The sequence below is a fragment of the Vigna unguiculata genome, chromosome 3 (genome assembly GCF_004118075.2).
Source record: "Vigna unguiculata cultivar IT97K-499-35 chromosome 3, ASM411807v1, whole genome shotgun sequence".
Classification (NCBI taxonomy): domain Eukaryota; kingdom Viridiplantae; phylum Streptophyta; class Magnoliopsida; order Fabales; family Fabaceae; genus Vigna; species Vigna unguiculata.
In genome coordinates, this window is record NC_040281.1 from 28,174,049 (window position 1) to 28,190,735 (window position 16,687).

General features: G+C 34.9%; 1 protein-coding gene across 1 annotated transcript; it reads right to left on the reverse strand.

Annotated features, from left to right (window-relative positions):
- Positions 1-15,297: 15,297 nt before the first annotated feature.
- Positions 15,298-16,315, reverse strand: LOC114174989. The gene has a single exon (XM_028059733.1). The coding sequence runs from the start codon at positions 16,270-16,272 to the stop codon at positions 15,403-15,405; it is 870 nt and encodes a 289-aa protein (XP_027915534.1). The 5' UTR covers positions 16,273-16,315; the 3' UTR covers positions 15,298-15,402.
- Between the last annotated feature and the right edge of the window lie 372 nt (positions 16,316-16,687).

Below are 16,687 nucleotides of genomic sequence, written 5' to 3' on the forward strand. Positions count from 1 at the left end.
AATTTGACTGCTACAACAACGTTTCTTTATGTGGTCCAATCAGTGCAGGACACTAAATCGAGCAGATTTTCAAGCGGTGGAGGTAAGATTTTTGGTGCGTAATCAAGTGTAAATTGATTCGAGCAACGTCATCAATTGGTGAAGCAGCTTGGACTACATTTAGTGCACAATATTTATTAGATCCAAGCAGTGTGCAGATTGGGAAGTGGAATTTGATTTGGTGCAGTGGCAATCGCCAAGTACGTGTCCTCACCACGAGGTCTCTTTAGTATTCTCAGTGGTAATTTTGTGGCAGCAATTAATTTGTCCCTTTGGTGTAGTAAAGCAGTGCAAAGTGAATGTGCAGCCATCATTCCAAGTCTGTTTTGGTCCAATTGTTGAAACAACAAATCCAGCCATGAATGTGTAGCCAACAAGCAACGTGAAATCAGAGTTGGAAGAGGTTGAGGTTGGAACCATCATAGAATGTTCAATTGGTGTAGAAAAATATTTGGAGCGGTGTTTGTAACTCTCACTACAACCAATTGGATTTATGTAATTGATGGCAGCCATATTTGATTTAAGCATTTTGGCAACAGTTGGCTCATTTTTGGAGCAACCAAATATATTTTTACGTGTTGCATTTCATGGTGATAGTTGTGTGTTTGGTGAGAGTTAGAAGCTGCAACATTCTATTTTTGCCTCAAGCGGTGCCACAAAGTGAAATTATCACAGCCTCATTCGGTGCATGTGTAGTTGAAATGTTGCTGCAAGTTTTGGAAGGGTGGCAGCAACTCATTCATGTTTAGGCGTTGCCAAGTGTAGTCTAATCCAAAACTAGCCCCTATAGCCACGCGTTCATGACCGAAACTTGCCCAAGCCATTTGGTGCTTGATGCAGACCTTTCACGGTAGCATTCTTTTATCATAACTTGGTGCAGTGAACGTGGCAACCACGCAGAATTGGATTGAACGACAACCCTTTCTTTATTTCACTTAGTGACCTTGGTTTGGCACGTTATTTTGGCTAGACCGTGTGACTTGAGTGGCTGGAACAGTTTGCGTTGTTGTGTTAGGTGGCTGTCCTGACTGTTTTTGGTGCTGATTTGAAGCTTGAAACAGTGGCCATTTAATGTAGTGTTATTCGTCTTTTACTGTTGTTTTGACTTACCACCATGGATGCTATCTTGGAGTGATTTTTTTTTTTTTTTTTTGGGCTACAAATTATGGTGCTTCGGTCACTTCTCTAGGTCAATTTTGGATGCACTTTTTGCATTTTGCTTTGTCTAGTTCTTTCCATTTATAGTCATTAATTGTTCATTATTACTTTGCTTGAGTCTCTTGTCCATCATTTCTCTTTGAGTTTAATTTTCCTTGGATTCTTGTGTTGTGGGACAATGTACCTAGAGCTAAATTGTTGGAAGTACTGCTTGTGGGAGTTTGAATTAATCATCACAGTTTAGCTTGAGTATTTTGTTTCACATTTCCAGTAGTAATTCTAAATACTTTGTTTAGATTACTCTTGTCTTTTAAAGTGCTTTTCTCGTTGTCAGTGTCTTAGTTTGTCACATATTCACTCTCTTTGGTTTAACCTTTTCTTGCTTTTGGTGCTTTTTAGTTTGTCTTTAAATTTCCTTAGTTTTGTCTTGGAGTTTTCCTTTCCTTGGCCTCCTGAGTTGAGCTTAGATCCGTTACATCTTTCACTTTGATGTTGAATTCTTGATGGGTTGATTGAAGGTTCTTTGAAGAACTGAACATGAACTTGAGAGCGAGTGAATACACTTAAAGAGTGAAACACAAGTGAAATTGAGTGTAAACACGTAAGGAGTGGTGAGACCCATTTGATAATTTTATCCATACTACTTGTGTTAACCACTTATTGTGTTTTGTATTAGTTCTTGTTTCCTCTTTTTCATTGCAGGAATTAGCAATTTTGAGCACTCCATAATATTCCATACACGTTCGACCTTGATAAAGGATATCAACTTCCTTGTGTCCAAAATTATCAAGCTTAATAGCAAACTTGGGGAACTTTGAAGGGAGCACAAACATGATAGAAGATCATTGCCAAGCGACAAAACAAGTGCTATTAGGTGCACCAAGTGTGAAGGATATGGAAACAAAAATTATCAATGTCGTAATTGGAACACAAAGTACATGACTCTTCAAGAACTCCAGGATTACATTGTATACTTGAAAGAGGTGAAGAGGAGTGTTAGGCAAAAGCTCGAAGTCAGGCGCGAGCAACAAGAAAAAAGGGAGCGTGAAAAGGCGAAAAGAACACTAAAGGAAATGTGGGAAAAGGAAAGACAAGAGAGAGAGTTAAAAGGGAGAAAAGAGCTAGAGATGAGAGAAATAGAACAACAAAAGGAAGAGCTCAAAAAAAGAGATAGAGAAAGAGAGGTGAGAGTACAAATGAGACTATAACGATTTGAGATGTTGGAAAAAGAAAGACAAGTGGAAAATTTGGAGAGGGAACAAAGGAAGAAAGCGCTAATAGAAATAAAAGTGAACAAGCTAAGAGAGAAAAAGAAGAAAGAGCGACGAGAAAAGGAGGAAGAAGAACAAAGAGAGAAACATGAGAAGGAGTCTCTCCTCATACCCTTAACATGCATGGTTGAGATGAAATCCTTAAAGGGGGATGATAATGCGTTAAATTGTTATTCCCATTCACATCATGATTTTGAATTTTCATTAGGAACACTTACTAACCCTTCCCCTTTTGTCTTAATGCCCAGGGAAGACTTATATATTAAGGAGCAATGACATAAGTAGTGGGGTGAAGAAAAGATGATAGAAAAGGCAGCAAAAAAATGGGCAAAACATGAACCTGACTTTAATCATCTGCTTGTGTGTTTGTCCTATCATGAAAATCCTAAGGGATTTCAAGGACACTCTTTTTCTGTTATAATTACTATGGGTTGTTTTCCTTCTTATTTCAATGTGGATAGTATAGTTGTGTTGAAACTCTTTGATGTGTTTTGCATGTTTATCTTTGATCCTGGAGGACAATCTCCAAGCACCTTAATAATAAGAGATTGGCCTCTTCCATGATTCCAATCTCATTTTTTTATAGCATTTTATTTCTGTCTTTAGACTATTATGGTTTTGTGTGCTTTCAGCACTTATGTTTGCATGTTTGATTGTAGGTAATAAAGCGTTAAAATTCGAGGTCGAATTTTCTCCAACCCCGAGGCAATGATGTAGGCGTGGTTCGGGATTGTCACAGGGATTTCAGAGCAGTTGATGGAATCATGCCCAAGCCATTCAAAGAGATCTCAGATTATCTTCAGATCGTATAATAGGAACTCTTTTATAATTTTTGTAATGTTTTTGTTTGGGCTTTATCGAACATTTAGTTGTGTTAGGCCTTTCGATGTTTCGGCCCATAGTATATAAGCCCATGTGAGACACATTTGTATTTAGATTTGAGTTATCTGAAAATTTGAGTTTTCTCTCAAGTCTCGAGGTTCTCCTCAGAATCACTGATCCTTATCTTTGAATTTCTGATTCAAAGTGGCGGATCTTCCTCACTTATCTTGGAATCTCCTCCAAGTGGTGTGAATTCTTCCTGTTCCGCAACTACATTGATTCGACGTCCTCCATCTTCACCTTCGTCGATTTTCATTCTAGGGTTTTTGTACCCATTTATGTCCAAGACGCTTTCCATCCTCAAATCTGAGATGATCCTTCATCACTTTGCCTCAGCAGAATCGTCTGGCGCTGCTCACGAGTCGACAGGCGCACCACGCTTCTAGATCGCCTAGCGGGGGACACGTACCACTAGGCACCAAATGCCTCTGGTGCCACTGTCTGCAGGTGTTGCCTGACGGGAAGACCTTAACCGCCAGGCGCCACACGTTCTAGTAGCCACTGTTTTTGTAGCTATCGTTTGACAGCTCCAAACCTTCTGTTAGGCGCTACACCAATACAACGAGTTGTAATGGTTGTTAACTGGTCTAGTCATGATTCGTCCTATACCAAGCATCCTTCTCCTTGATTCAAAGCACCACAACATGTTGGAATCATGTGCAAGCTTAAGGTCATTCCACATGCACCTCACCTCAATTTCTTATCACTAAATTTACACCCAATCAACCTTGACAATACCATAAATCTGATTTAATATAGCCTACATACAACACTTATGCGATTGTCCTTAATTACATTCTGTTATGGCCTTTATTATGCTTCTTGTTCCCAACCTATGCACCTTCTCGCTACCATCCCTTACTATGCCACTTACTTATTCGTACATTGATATGAAACCATTTACTTAGGAATTTATACTAAGAACGACCATACACTGTCATAATGAACCTAGACTCTCACTGCATCATTCTTATGCCTCCAAATACTACAACAATTAGTGCAGTTCTTACGCTTAATTCCTTCATCTCAAAACTCATAATTTATACCCAATTAAATCATGCTACTAACTCCCAATCACTATTCTACACCTCAGTCCAATAACCATAATTGGTTTCTTAACTAATTCGGCCCCCAACTGAGACCTAGACTCAGAATTGTATCCAAGAGCCACGCAACCACTTGCTCTGCACTGGCGCTTGGCAGCACCTAGCCTGCCACCAGCCTCTCTAATTTTCCACCCAAATACACTATTTTCATACGCTTATGAGCACTATTAATACATCATACTCTGGCTACACCAATTCATTTTACATTTTCTCACGTAATTTAATCAAAACCCAAGATCCCCAATGTTCAACCCTAAAACGAGAATGGTGCCATAATCATCCAATTTCCCTTCATTACATCATAATTTCGCAACAATTCCCTTCCATTTAATCATTTAATGAGTTTAACACCCTTTCCACCGACCAAAAATCGCCCAGAAATCCCAAAACATAAAAATCGAACCAGATTGGCTCGCATCGCCTAGCGGGTGTTCATCACCGCTAGGCCCTTCATCTAGAAACCTAGAAAATTGGGTTGAACAGCACGCGTTCTAACATCCCGACCAGAGGATTTAAATAATAAAATAATGAAGTAAATAATAAAAATTCATTTATTATAACTGATATTCCCAAAACGTGGGAAAATTAAAAACTTTTATTACTTTCACAATAAACCAAAATTCATAAGTATAAATAAGATTGTAATTATCCAAAAGTCCAGAATATTCATAATTACAAATTATTTGAAAGCATAAAAACTTCATAAAAGTTCTGATAAAATCTTCTCCCAAAACTAGTCTCGCTCCGCCTCTAGGCCTCACCAGATCCACCTGCAATAACATCTGCTTCCGTGTACCGCGTATACGACCATCGCCAAACACAAGCAGATAGGGTGAGCTAACAAATTACACATATATATAAATATTGCAAAGTTATATATATATATATATATATATATATATATATATATATATATATATATATATATATATATATCACACAATCACACCAATACTACTACAGTAAAATCGCTTGAAAGATATGATGAGTCGAACCTTGGCTCACATTCAATATTTAAATTTTGGGAATTTAATATTATTTTTGTGCTTAAAAATTGTATTTAGTTGCATACTATATTATTGGGTATTATTGAGTTTAATAATGCAACTATAATTTAATTTAGGTCCTTAAGAGTGTAAATAATGAATATTTTAATTCATAAATTAAGTCCCAAAATAGGGATTTTGGAGAGAAATAGTTCTGGTACTAAATGTACCCCCAATTCTCATGTTTACACCCCCTTTTTCCAATTGGATTATCTATTTCTGAAAAAAAACATTTCTGGAGCTAACTGCACCCCCTGTTTTCAGGTTTACACCCCCTTCTGTAATTTAATTTTCAATTTCTGCTTTGCACCCCTCTTTTTTACTAAGTTGCACCCTTAATGTCACTTAAACTCTCGTCCTCCAAATTTCGCCACGTGGCAATCCTCCACTTATAAAATTAACCAATTACAACTTGCCACGTCCTCAATCCCCCACTCACTAAAATAACCACTCATAGTCTGTCACATCATCAATCCTCCACTAACTCAAATCACCAATCAAAACATGTCACCTCATCACTCTCTCTCTCTCCTTCACACAACTAAAACCCTAACTCTAATTTCCTTCTTCTCTCTCTTTCGCACCAATCCACTTCGTAGCCGCCACACTCCGCAGCCACCACGACCACGTCCGGCCACCACTGTACACGTCGGAAAGTCGTCGTCCGTCGCGCCCTCGTCGGAAACCCCAACCACCCGTCACGTTGCCATCCGTTCGACCTTCCACTCCTGCGCAACAGTGATTCCTCCGTTGTCCAAGACGAACGTCGTCGCTCCATCTGCACCGCCACCATCTTCTCCAACGTCTCCTGCTGCCACCAACACCACTCGGGCTTGAACCAGCCTCGTCGCTAGCCAGTCCCGCGTTGTCGTCGAAGTGCATCGCTTCCATGGCAGCCACCACGTCGCACTCGCGCCTCCTTCTTCCTCCACCATCCCGCTGCCTCGCGTCAGGATTGCGTGCACCAGAAACCACTATTGTTGCGGCCCTAGCGAGACCTGCAGCAGCCAACGCGAGCTCCGCTGCGTCGTTTTTGTGCCACCATCGAAGCCATGGAAGCCACCATGAGCTCGCCATGGAAGCCACCACGAGTTCGCACCAGCATAGTGGCAGTACTTCACCAACACAAACCTCTCTTCCCTCTCACGCTGCCATCACGCATACGAAGAGACGAAGTCATTCTCGCATCTGCACGCGAGTTCTATTCGTCACAGATCTGCACCAGTTCGAACAAGACTGAACCCCACCACCTCGTCGTCGTGCGCAATGTCGGAAGTGCATTCACAGTCATTGCGAATTGTCTGCGACAATCCGATCAGTCCTTCTCTCAGCGGGCGTCAACCATGGAAGAAACACACATGGGAAACCCTAATTTCGGAAGGGAAACTAATTTAGGAGAGACTGCTCTGACACGTGGCAACCTCTCACTGAATAATCAAAGAGTCAACACTGGTTAACTCTGGGCAAGAGCGGTCAACAGTGGTCCAACAGGCTATTTTACATTATATCTGGCAAGTGGTTCCTCTATAGGAACATTAAATTGCCTAAAAGAGGAAAGAATCGTCTGGCGGCAATTCATTGCCAACCAGACAATTTTTGGAAATTCCCAATAACAATAAATTAAAAGGAATAAAATATCAATCATGTTCATACCAAATTCAACATACCAATCAGAATTAAATTAATCGACGCATGAAATTACCCTATTTAGCATGCCAATCAAATTAAAAATAAAGTTAACGCGTAAAGCTCCCCTAAACTGAATTCCTTTGCCAAATTTGAAAATTGCAAGCTCTTCCCTTGATCACTAAAAGCTTTCCTTGGTTCTTCTCAATACAACTCCAAAAAACCTCGTTCAAACCTCGCCACTCTAACAAAATTCGTGTCCTATTTTTTGAGTGCAATTTTAGCTTTGCAAAACCCTTCTCCTAACCTAATTTCTTGCCTTTTAAAGGTTCCTTACCAATAGGTAATTACCAAAAACGAAATTTAAGTTTTTAATGGTAATGTTTATTATCATTCATTACTCCTTTATGGTCTGTTTTTCAGCCAACCTTAGTTGCCCATGCATCTAGGTTTTCCTTCAACTCTTCACATTCAAGCCAAAACTAAGTTTGGCAAAAATAAAGTTTAATTTGGGTTCTCCAAGACTTGAACCCACAACCATGTCAATACCAAGTCAATGCTAAACTGATGGCTTCTTCTTGTCTCCATTGAAGCTTGCATGAAGAATGGAGGCTCCATGGATGGTGTTGGATGCGAAAGCATGAAGGAAAGAAGCTTAAGGTGTTTGGTTTGGTGTAGGTGAAAGGATTCTTCAGAGAGGTGAGGCCAACTCCTAAGGAAGAAGACTAGAGTAAACTAGAGAAGAGTTTACTCTAAGGTAAGCTCAAAAGATATTTGTGCACAAATTTGGGCAGCAATTCATTACTCAATTTCAAGCTGCAAAATACGTCTCCTAAGCCTTCTATTTATAGGCTAAAATGAGACCAAGGAGTCTCCAAACAGTGGAGGGAAAAAGGAGTCTAGAAAGTTGAATTTTGAAGCCAAAAATGAGCATGTGAGAGGTGTGACTTGCCACCTAAGCAAGTAACACTTGTCTTGCCATGGGAAGCTAACTCTCATCCTTGGAGAGCAAGTTTGAGAAGCTTCTAGGCTTTTCTAGAGTAGACACACTACTCTTGGCCCATTTGGCCCAATTCCCCTTTTTGGTCCAAAATTACTTCTAAAACCCAATTTCCTCTAAGGCCTAATACATGACCCAAAGAAAACCCTATTCTATTGGGTCCAAAATACAAAGCCCAAAATAAAATCCTAATCTAGTATTTACAAGCAAAATGTCCTAGGCTAGGTCTTCACATCTTCCTTGGCCCATGTGAAGTTCATTTTGGGCCTTGCATGCGCATTTAAAGCCAATTCCTCTTGTATTCTCTAAGCCATGGCTCTTGTTGTAGGTCCTTTGGCTCGAGGCATCTCATCATAAACCATCAAGCCAATTCATGTTTCGTGATATTTAATATAATTCTATGATTATATTATCACTCAACATGATCAAACATATTTGTGGGGTAAACTTGGCACCAAGCTTCTTTTTTCCACCATTTGTCATCCCCAAAATGATGGCCAAATCGAGGTGGTTAATAGAACGTTAGGGCAAATGTTGAGGTGTATGATAATGCAAAACATTAGAGAGTGGGAGGAACTTCTTCCCCACATAGAGTTTGCCTATAATAGGGTTGTGCATTCCACTACTTCTCATTCCCCTTTTGAGGTTGTGTATGGGTTCAATCCCCTAACTCCTTTAGACCTCCTTCCCCTACCCACTCATGAGGCACGAACTTGCCAAGATGGTGAGGCTAAAGCCAAGTACATCCAAGACTTGCATTCGCAAGTCAAGAAAACCATTGAGAGGAGAGTTAAGAAACAACAAGAGGATGGTAATAAGGGAAGAAAGGAACTCATCTTCCAAGAGGGAGATTGGGTATGGCTTCACTTGAGAAAGGAGAGATTCCCTACTTAAAGGAAGTCTAAACTTCTCCCTAGAGGGGATGACCCCTTTCAAGTCATTAGGAGGATTAACAACAATGCTTATGAGTTAGACTTATCCCCAAGCTACAACATAAGTAACTCATTCAATGTTTGTGACCTTTCTCTTTTTGATGTAGGGTTTAAGAATTCGTGGTCGAATTCTCTCCAAGAAGGGGAGGATGATGAAGGCGTGACCAACCATACCACCTCCTTAGAAGCTCCCTCAAGAAGGATCACTAGAAGCATATCTAGAGGGGAGTCTTCTATTCCATCACCTTTATCTTTGTTTTACATCACTTTAGTTTGAATTCCCTAAGTTGGTTTCTAGTTGACTTATTTTGGTTGACTTGTTGACTTTGACACAAAGTTGACCTTTGACCAAGATTATATTAACTTAAACCAACATGCTAATCCTTATTTGTCTTGTTTTGTAGGTAATTAAGAGAAAGTAGAGCATGGCTAGGTGGCACATTGTGATTGGAGCACATGGATGATGTAGAAGAGAGAGGAAAGCAAAAAGCATAAAGTAAAAGCAAAAGTAAACATGTACCTTGTCTCATTTTGCCTTTTTGGTTTATTCCTTAGAAGGCTAGTTGGTCTCCTTCCTATTTTGGCCTAGAATCCTCATGGGAATGCATTTACCAATCACATCCCTTCACTTGGCCGAGAATCACTCTAGCATTAGGTTAGGGTTTGCCAGTTAATCCTTTTCATGTTTTTGTATTTGCTAAAGGACCCCTATGAACTCCTATTTAAAGGGTGCTCCTTGTCTTGTAAAAGGGTTGATCATTTTGTTATAAACTTTGTGCATTCAACCACCATTTTCCGTGAGCTCTCCTTCCTAGAAGTGAACTCACATTTGCCTTATCTTGCTTGCAAGTGGCTGCAACATCACTCATCTCTAGGGTTTGGTTGGCTTAGATCCCCCTATGAGTGGCGTGCTTCTTCCATTGTTCATCTTCTATGTTTTCCATTTTTATTGTTTCTTCTTTCATTTTGCTCTTTAAGTGTTGTTATTGTCTTGTGTTTTTTAAGCTTGAATCCAACTCTCTTCTTCCTTTCATAAGCTTGAGAAATGAACCTTCACATCTAGATAGCATGCTATCTTAATGTCCAGTGAGAATTTTCAAAAAGCTTTCTTAAACAACTTCACCATATTCATAAATCTAAAAGAAAACAAGATAATCCTTCATCAATGTGGGATAACTTGAGGTAGAAATAAGACTTGTGATATCATAAAATGGCATCAAGAAAGTACAATTTTTTTCTGCTCTTTTCCATTTCTCTGGAGATGGACAAAACTTGTAATTCTCATCAAGCAAGTGTAAACTTGCAAACACTCATTGGTATTTAGGTGCACTTTGAAGCATGAAGAAAGTTGAATTCCACCTTGTTGGAAACATTTAAACACAAAGCACTTTTTCAATCAATGTTCCCAACTTGCTCAATGCATTGCTTAAATTTTATTATTCTACTATCTGATCTCCTAATATACTTGATGTTCTCGCTTATTTGATCAACACCGTCACAAATCACCTCAATCCTTCTTGCACAGTGAGGTTTAAAATGTGTGCACAACAACACACATGAGAGAAGACACCATCACAAAGTAAAAACAAGCTTCTCATTCAAGGTTTTGACCAAAACATTGTTACTAGAAGCATTATCCAAAGTGATGGAATTTTTTTTTCAAGCCCCACTCGTGTAAAAACTCATTTATCTTTTTACACAATTCTAATCTAGTGTGAGGTAGAGGCAAACGGCAAAAGTTTAGAATTTTTCTACACAACTTCCAATTACTACCAACATAATGGGTTGTCAAACATATGTAACCCTCTATAGTACAAGATGTCCATAAATTCGAAGTTAAACAAATCCTAGATGGAATGCTTGTCAACTCTTCCTTCAACAAGTTTTTTCCTCTCATAAATATTCTCAAAACATCACTCTTAATGGTATTTCTAGAAACCAAAGTAGCATCGGGATTCAAATATGTTATCCAAGTCCTAAGTTCTTCATACTCAACAAATTTGAACGATAAACCATATCAGATAGTAAGATTAGCACACAAATCACATGACACAATTTGATCTATTTTTTTGGATTTTAATTTTCCCTACACATCCATCATCATCATCTGACTCATATCTTCAAACTTGGTTTTGCTACATTTTTCAATATGACACTTTAAATGAGAGGTCTCATACTTTTTACTCCCAACTAATTTTTTTTTATTACAACCATTACATTATGCCATGTCTTTCCCATCCTCACCATGCCCTCTCTTTGTAAAAAACTTCCAACAGTCAAAAGTTGTTGTCTTTTCCTTTTTCTTATTCACTTCAACATTTTCCTTATCAAGCATATCTTCAACATCATTAGCTTTAAAATTGTTGTCCTTGTCATGGACATTCCCAACAAGTTCACTAACGGGTTTACTAACTGAATCTTCTTCCATTATTGTAAGCAGTTATCCCAATAAGGTCGGACAACAAAAAAAATATACTACACCAGTTTCTCGGACAACAAAAAAAATATACTACACCAGTTTCTCTATTTTTGTCTGCGTTTATTTTTCTATTTTTACCTTTTAAATAATTTTTTTAATTAAACTAATTATTTTATTAATCTTTTAAGTAATCATTTGTTAATTTAACTATTTTTTTTTTCAATTTGACTAGTTTTTTTTACACATAAACATAATAAATAAAAAATTAATTACAGTCAAATTATAAAAATTATTTATATTTAATTTTATAATTATAAGAATGACAATAATAATACTTGTCTATTTTTATTATCATAAATAAATTAAATACAATATTTTTACTTGTTTATATAAAAATTATTTTGGGTTTAATTACTTTTTTTTTCTTAAAAATATCAAGTTGGTCCTCTAGTTTGTTTTTTAGTTTTAATTTGGTCCCGATTTTTTAAAATTTGATACAATTTATTTATTTTTATTAAATTTCTTGAAATGGATCAATGTTTTGTCATTAAAATTGAAGTTGTGAATTAGAATGATTTGCTTTGTTTGTGTAATTAACATAATCATAATGTCAATTATGATGAAAAATTCTTGATCCACTCTAAAAAATTTAACAAAAATGATTAAATTGCATCAATTTTTAAAAATTCGAGACTCAATTAAGACTACAAAAATTGAAGGACTAACTTAACATTTTTATATGAAAACAAAGACAAAAAATAATTCAACCAAAATTTTGACACTCCCAAAATATTAATTAAAGATCCGTAAGTAGCTTATTACTCATATTTTGCCTTGTAAGGTTTAAGTGGCTAAAGTTGATTGCTTGTTTATAAGTTTCTAACTTAAACTTGGAAATTCCGTTAGTAAGGACTTATTCAATTAGAATTGTTTAATATAATTAATTGATAAAAACTGGTTGGTAATGGAAATAAACGTTACCATACATAAGTTTTATTACAAAAATAAATTTGTGTTTTTTTATTGTCTTGTAATTATAATTTTATATTTAAAAGATAATAATTTAGTTAGTTTTAGTAGTCTTGTTTATTTATTTATTGTGAAAGTTGTATATTGTAAAAATTTTATTTAATTCTGTTTACTTTTTCTTTTCACTTATGCGAAAATTTCTTCTTCTCCCTCGCTGGATTTGCTTTAACTTCTCTCTAATATAATTCTTCTAAGCTTCATTTCTTTCATAATCATCATTCATTTAGTCGGAGAACTAAGAATTATTTTCAATTAATCAGTTTTCAATCAAAGTAGGTGTTTGTTTACTTTAATGATTATTTATTTTCTTTCTTTTCTTTTGGATTTGTTATTAATGTTGCTACAATTGGATTTAGAAGAGAAGGGTTAAATAAAGTCTTAGACTTATTTTGCACAATACAAACCGAAACATATTGCAAAAAACAAGTATTATCGACATCCATTATCCATTAACTTCAAAAATCCGTTCATAAATGATTTTTCAAACGAAATTTCAACGGACAAAAATTTGTCGGTATGAACACAATTGGTAATTTTTTTCAATAAAACATGACATTTGTCGATAATTACTGATGAATATATTCGTGGTAATTATCAAAAGATATCTTCATTGATAATAACGAACTTCAATCAACTCTCATTATAAGACATTACCATGAATCTTCAGTCGATAAAATCACAAAATATTATCGAAGGATTTTTTTCCATCAGTAAATGACATAACATTACCAACATAATGACAGACAAATATTTGATGCAACTAAAACAACTTATCGATAATATAAACTATTTTACTGACGAATATTTTGCTTGTCGGCAATATAAACTATTTACAAAATTTAATTATATTGTTTTAAAAATTGAAAGATGAAAAAGCAAGAAATAAAAAGTGGTGAAACATTTAATTTTAAATAAATATTTGAGAGACACTACAAGAAAATGTCTTATTAGTCACCAATTTTAGTGACTAAAAGTTATTACTCATTGTAGTGACCAATTTAGATACCATTTTACAAAATTAAAATTTATTGGTTACTAAAATAGTTAGTTATATAAATAAAAAATTATAATTGGTTACTAAATTTGTCACTAATTAATTAGAGACCAATTTAGTAACTAAGTTATTTTGGTAGCCAAAACTTAGGTAGCTAATTTTTAGTGACCAATTTTCTTTGGTAGCCAAAACTATGGTAGCTAATTTTAAAAACCAATTTAGTGACCAATTATAATTTTTTATTCATAATAGTAACTATTTTAGCAACCAATAATTTTTTTACTTTGTAAACTTGTATCTAAATTAGTAATTATAGTAACTAACAACTTTTGGTGACTAAAATTAGTTACTAATTAAGCATTTCTTGTAGTGAGAATGATTTAAAAACTTATTTCTTAAAATATACACACTAATATGATTTGTATGATTTGTATGGGCACATCTATTTAATAATTTGTAAGTAATGGTGCTATACAACTTATTTTTAGAAGAAATTTACATATATAACTTAATTCATTATGGTCACAATTATTTTTCTATTTATTTCAAGATTTATAAAATATCAAGAAGATTCATAAAAATGTTTATCTAGTATTGTTTTTAAACAAATAGAGATGATAATAAGGATAAAATGCGGTTGGTGTTTGTAAGTTAAAAACTCGGTGGCCAAAGAAAACAATTGTTATAAAAAAAAACGGTTGAATTAATTTTGTCATCACTAATAAAATTAGTGATGTATTAATGTCATTGCAAAAGTAATTAATTAACCCTCGTTAATATTATAATTAAAATACTTCATTTCCCAATCTAAGTATATGTATATATCATAAGCCAATTTCTTATGAAAATGTCATTTATTGGTGATTACATTACAACAAAATGTCTCATCAATAATCAATTTTAGTAATCAAAAGTTAGTGGTCTCTGTAGTGAAATTTAAATACCAAATTACAAAATAAAAAAATGATTAATTATTAAAATAGTCACTATTATGAATAGAAAATTATAATTGATCTCTAAATTAGTTTTAAAAATTTAGCTACCAAAGGTAATTGGTCACTAAACATTAACTACCAAAGTTTTTGCTACTAAAGTATTGGTTTCTAAATAAGTATCCAATTAATTAGTGATCAATTTAGCGACCAATTATAATTTTTTATTTATAATAGTGACTATTTTAGTAACTAATAATTTTTTATTTTGTAAATTGGTATTTAAATTAGTCATTGTAGTGATTAACAACTTTTAGTCACAGATTAGTTGTTAATTAGACTTTTTTTAGTCTTATCAAATATAAATAATAGTTTTTTTCAACTATACCCAATTTTATTAAATGGCAAAGTCATGTTTTGAAGTTTTAGTAAGGGTTGCATATATAATATACCCACTTAAATTAAAAATAAAACACGTACACACTTAGGATTTATAATCCAAGCTTCACTATAATAAACATAGTATTATATTATGGCACATCCATTATTAACATAAATCATATAAATTAAGAAGTTTATAAAAAAATACAAAATGATGAAAGAAAAAACAATATTTGTCATTATTACTCGTGAGCATCTGGAAGAAGGTTTCACTCAGGTAAAGATAAGGTTTAGGACAAAAACAAAAGCAAAACACAACGGACAATGATATTTTGACTATTAAATTTTAACAACTTTCTCTTACAATTTTAGGTGGCATATTTTGAGTGGTTCTCCATTTTTTCATTCAATATTTCAAAACCACTCAAAAAATATCACATCATATTATAAAAAAAAGTAGTTAAAATTTAGTAGTCAAAAAATTATTTTCCAAAACAAAAACAAGAAAACGCATGATGTCTACTTGGTTATACTCTTTGTCTTCTAAATTTATCAAGTAGGGTTTAGTAGATGATATATATATAGGTTTAATCACGACGCTCATACTTGCGAGCCCATATATGTTTTCTGTTTATTTGAAGCTTCGCGACATGTTTCCCTTTCAAAATTTGATCAACTGTTCTTACACTCTTCAAAATCATTATTGCAAACAAAGATTGATCTTGCACACCAGTGTTTCCCATAGACAAATTCTCCACACAGTCTCCAAACGAACGTTTAAACAGTTTGATCACCTCACCTTCTGACACAGGGAAGCCTCTAGAAAATGTCAGAAACATGGATTTATCATCAGCGGTGACATCATCACAGGGTCCCTTCAACCAAATTCTCAAATCAAACAAGTCCATGTTCGTATAACTGTCTGGTGGATTAATGTTGAAGGAACCAAACAAAGGGTGTGGAAAACCTGGGATGGTGACAGGACTGTCTGATGTGTTGTTACCTCGTGATGTCCGAGCTCTGCTTGTGTTCTTGCTTCTTATGATTATCTGCAAAACATCAGCAAAAATTCGAGCACAGATATTTTTTAGTACACTTTTTATACCAGCGATTATGGTGTACCTTTTTTCCTTAAATATTTTAAGAGATATGCGCTTTTGTGTTAAGTTTTGTGTTGAGGGCAAACCACCATTGTTTGGGGTGGCACAGTTTTCTCTCTCTAAGCATTTTAAACACGATGCAGCTTCATCAACGAGATCATCGATTGCAGAAGCATGAGATAAAGCCATCACTTTGTGACTGATATTGGGGTATCCATTGTGTTCAAGCCAAATCCACAATGCCATGACCAGAAGGGATTGTGTCAAGTCACGTCGCAGTTTGAAGATCAGAAAACAGAAAACCTCACGGTGAGTTCTGTGAAATAGGTGAAGTTCATCTGTGGAAATTGGACCCATTCACAGTGATGAAACAAACACAGAGAAAGAGAGAAGAAGAAAGAAGAAGTGTGATAACTTGAATGTGAAAAAAAAAAAATGAGCTTTTTAAAGCTCATAAAGGTTAGACATATATTAATTAGGTTTGACAAGTGAATGAAGAACTTTAATGTAACTGAAATATAAATAAATATAAATAAATAAACATAATAAAATTGAACCATGCATTTAATTGAAGAAAAATTGTGGACCTTCTTTAATAAATCATCTCAATTTTTTTAAGCCTTTTATCAATAATATCCAACACATAATAATTTTTTTAATACACAACAACTAGAATTTTTCATATTTTATTAGAAAAATTTTACAAATTTATTAAAAAATTTATAAAAAAATAAACATTTTTCCTGTAATTTTTCTTAAAAATTTTAATTGA

Bases quoted from the DNA above. Each gene is read 5' to 3' on its own strand.
- LOC114174989 (XM_028059733.1), bottom strand. From the start codon at position 16,272: ATGGGTCCAATTTCCACAGATGAACTTCACCTATTTCACAGAACTCAC.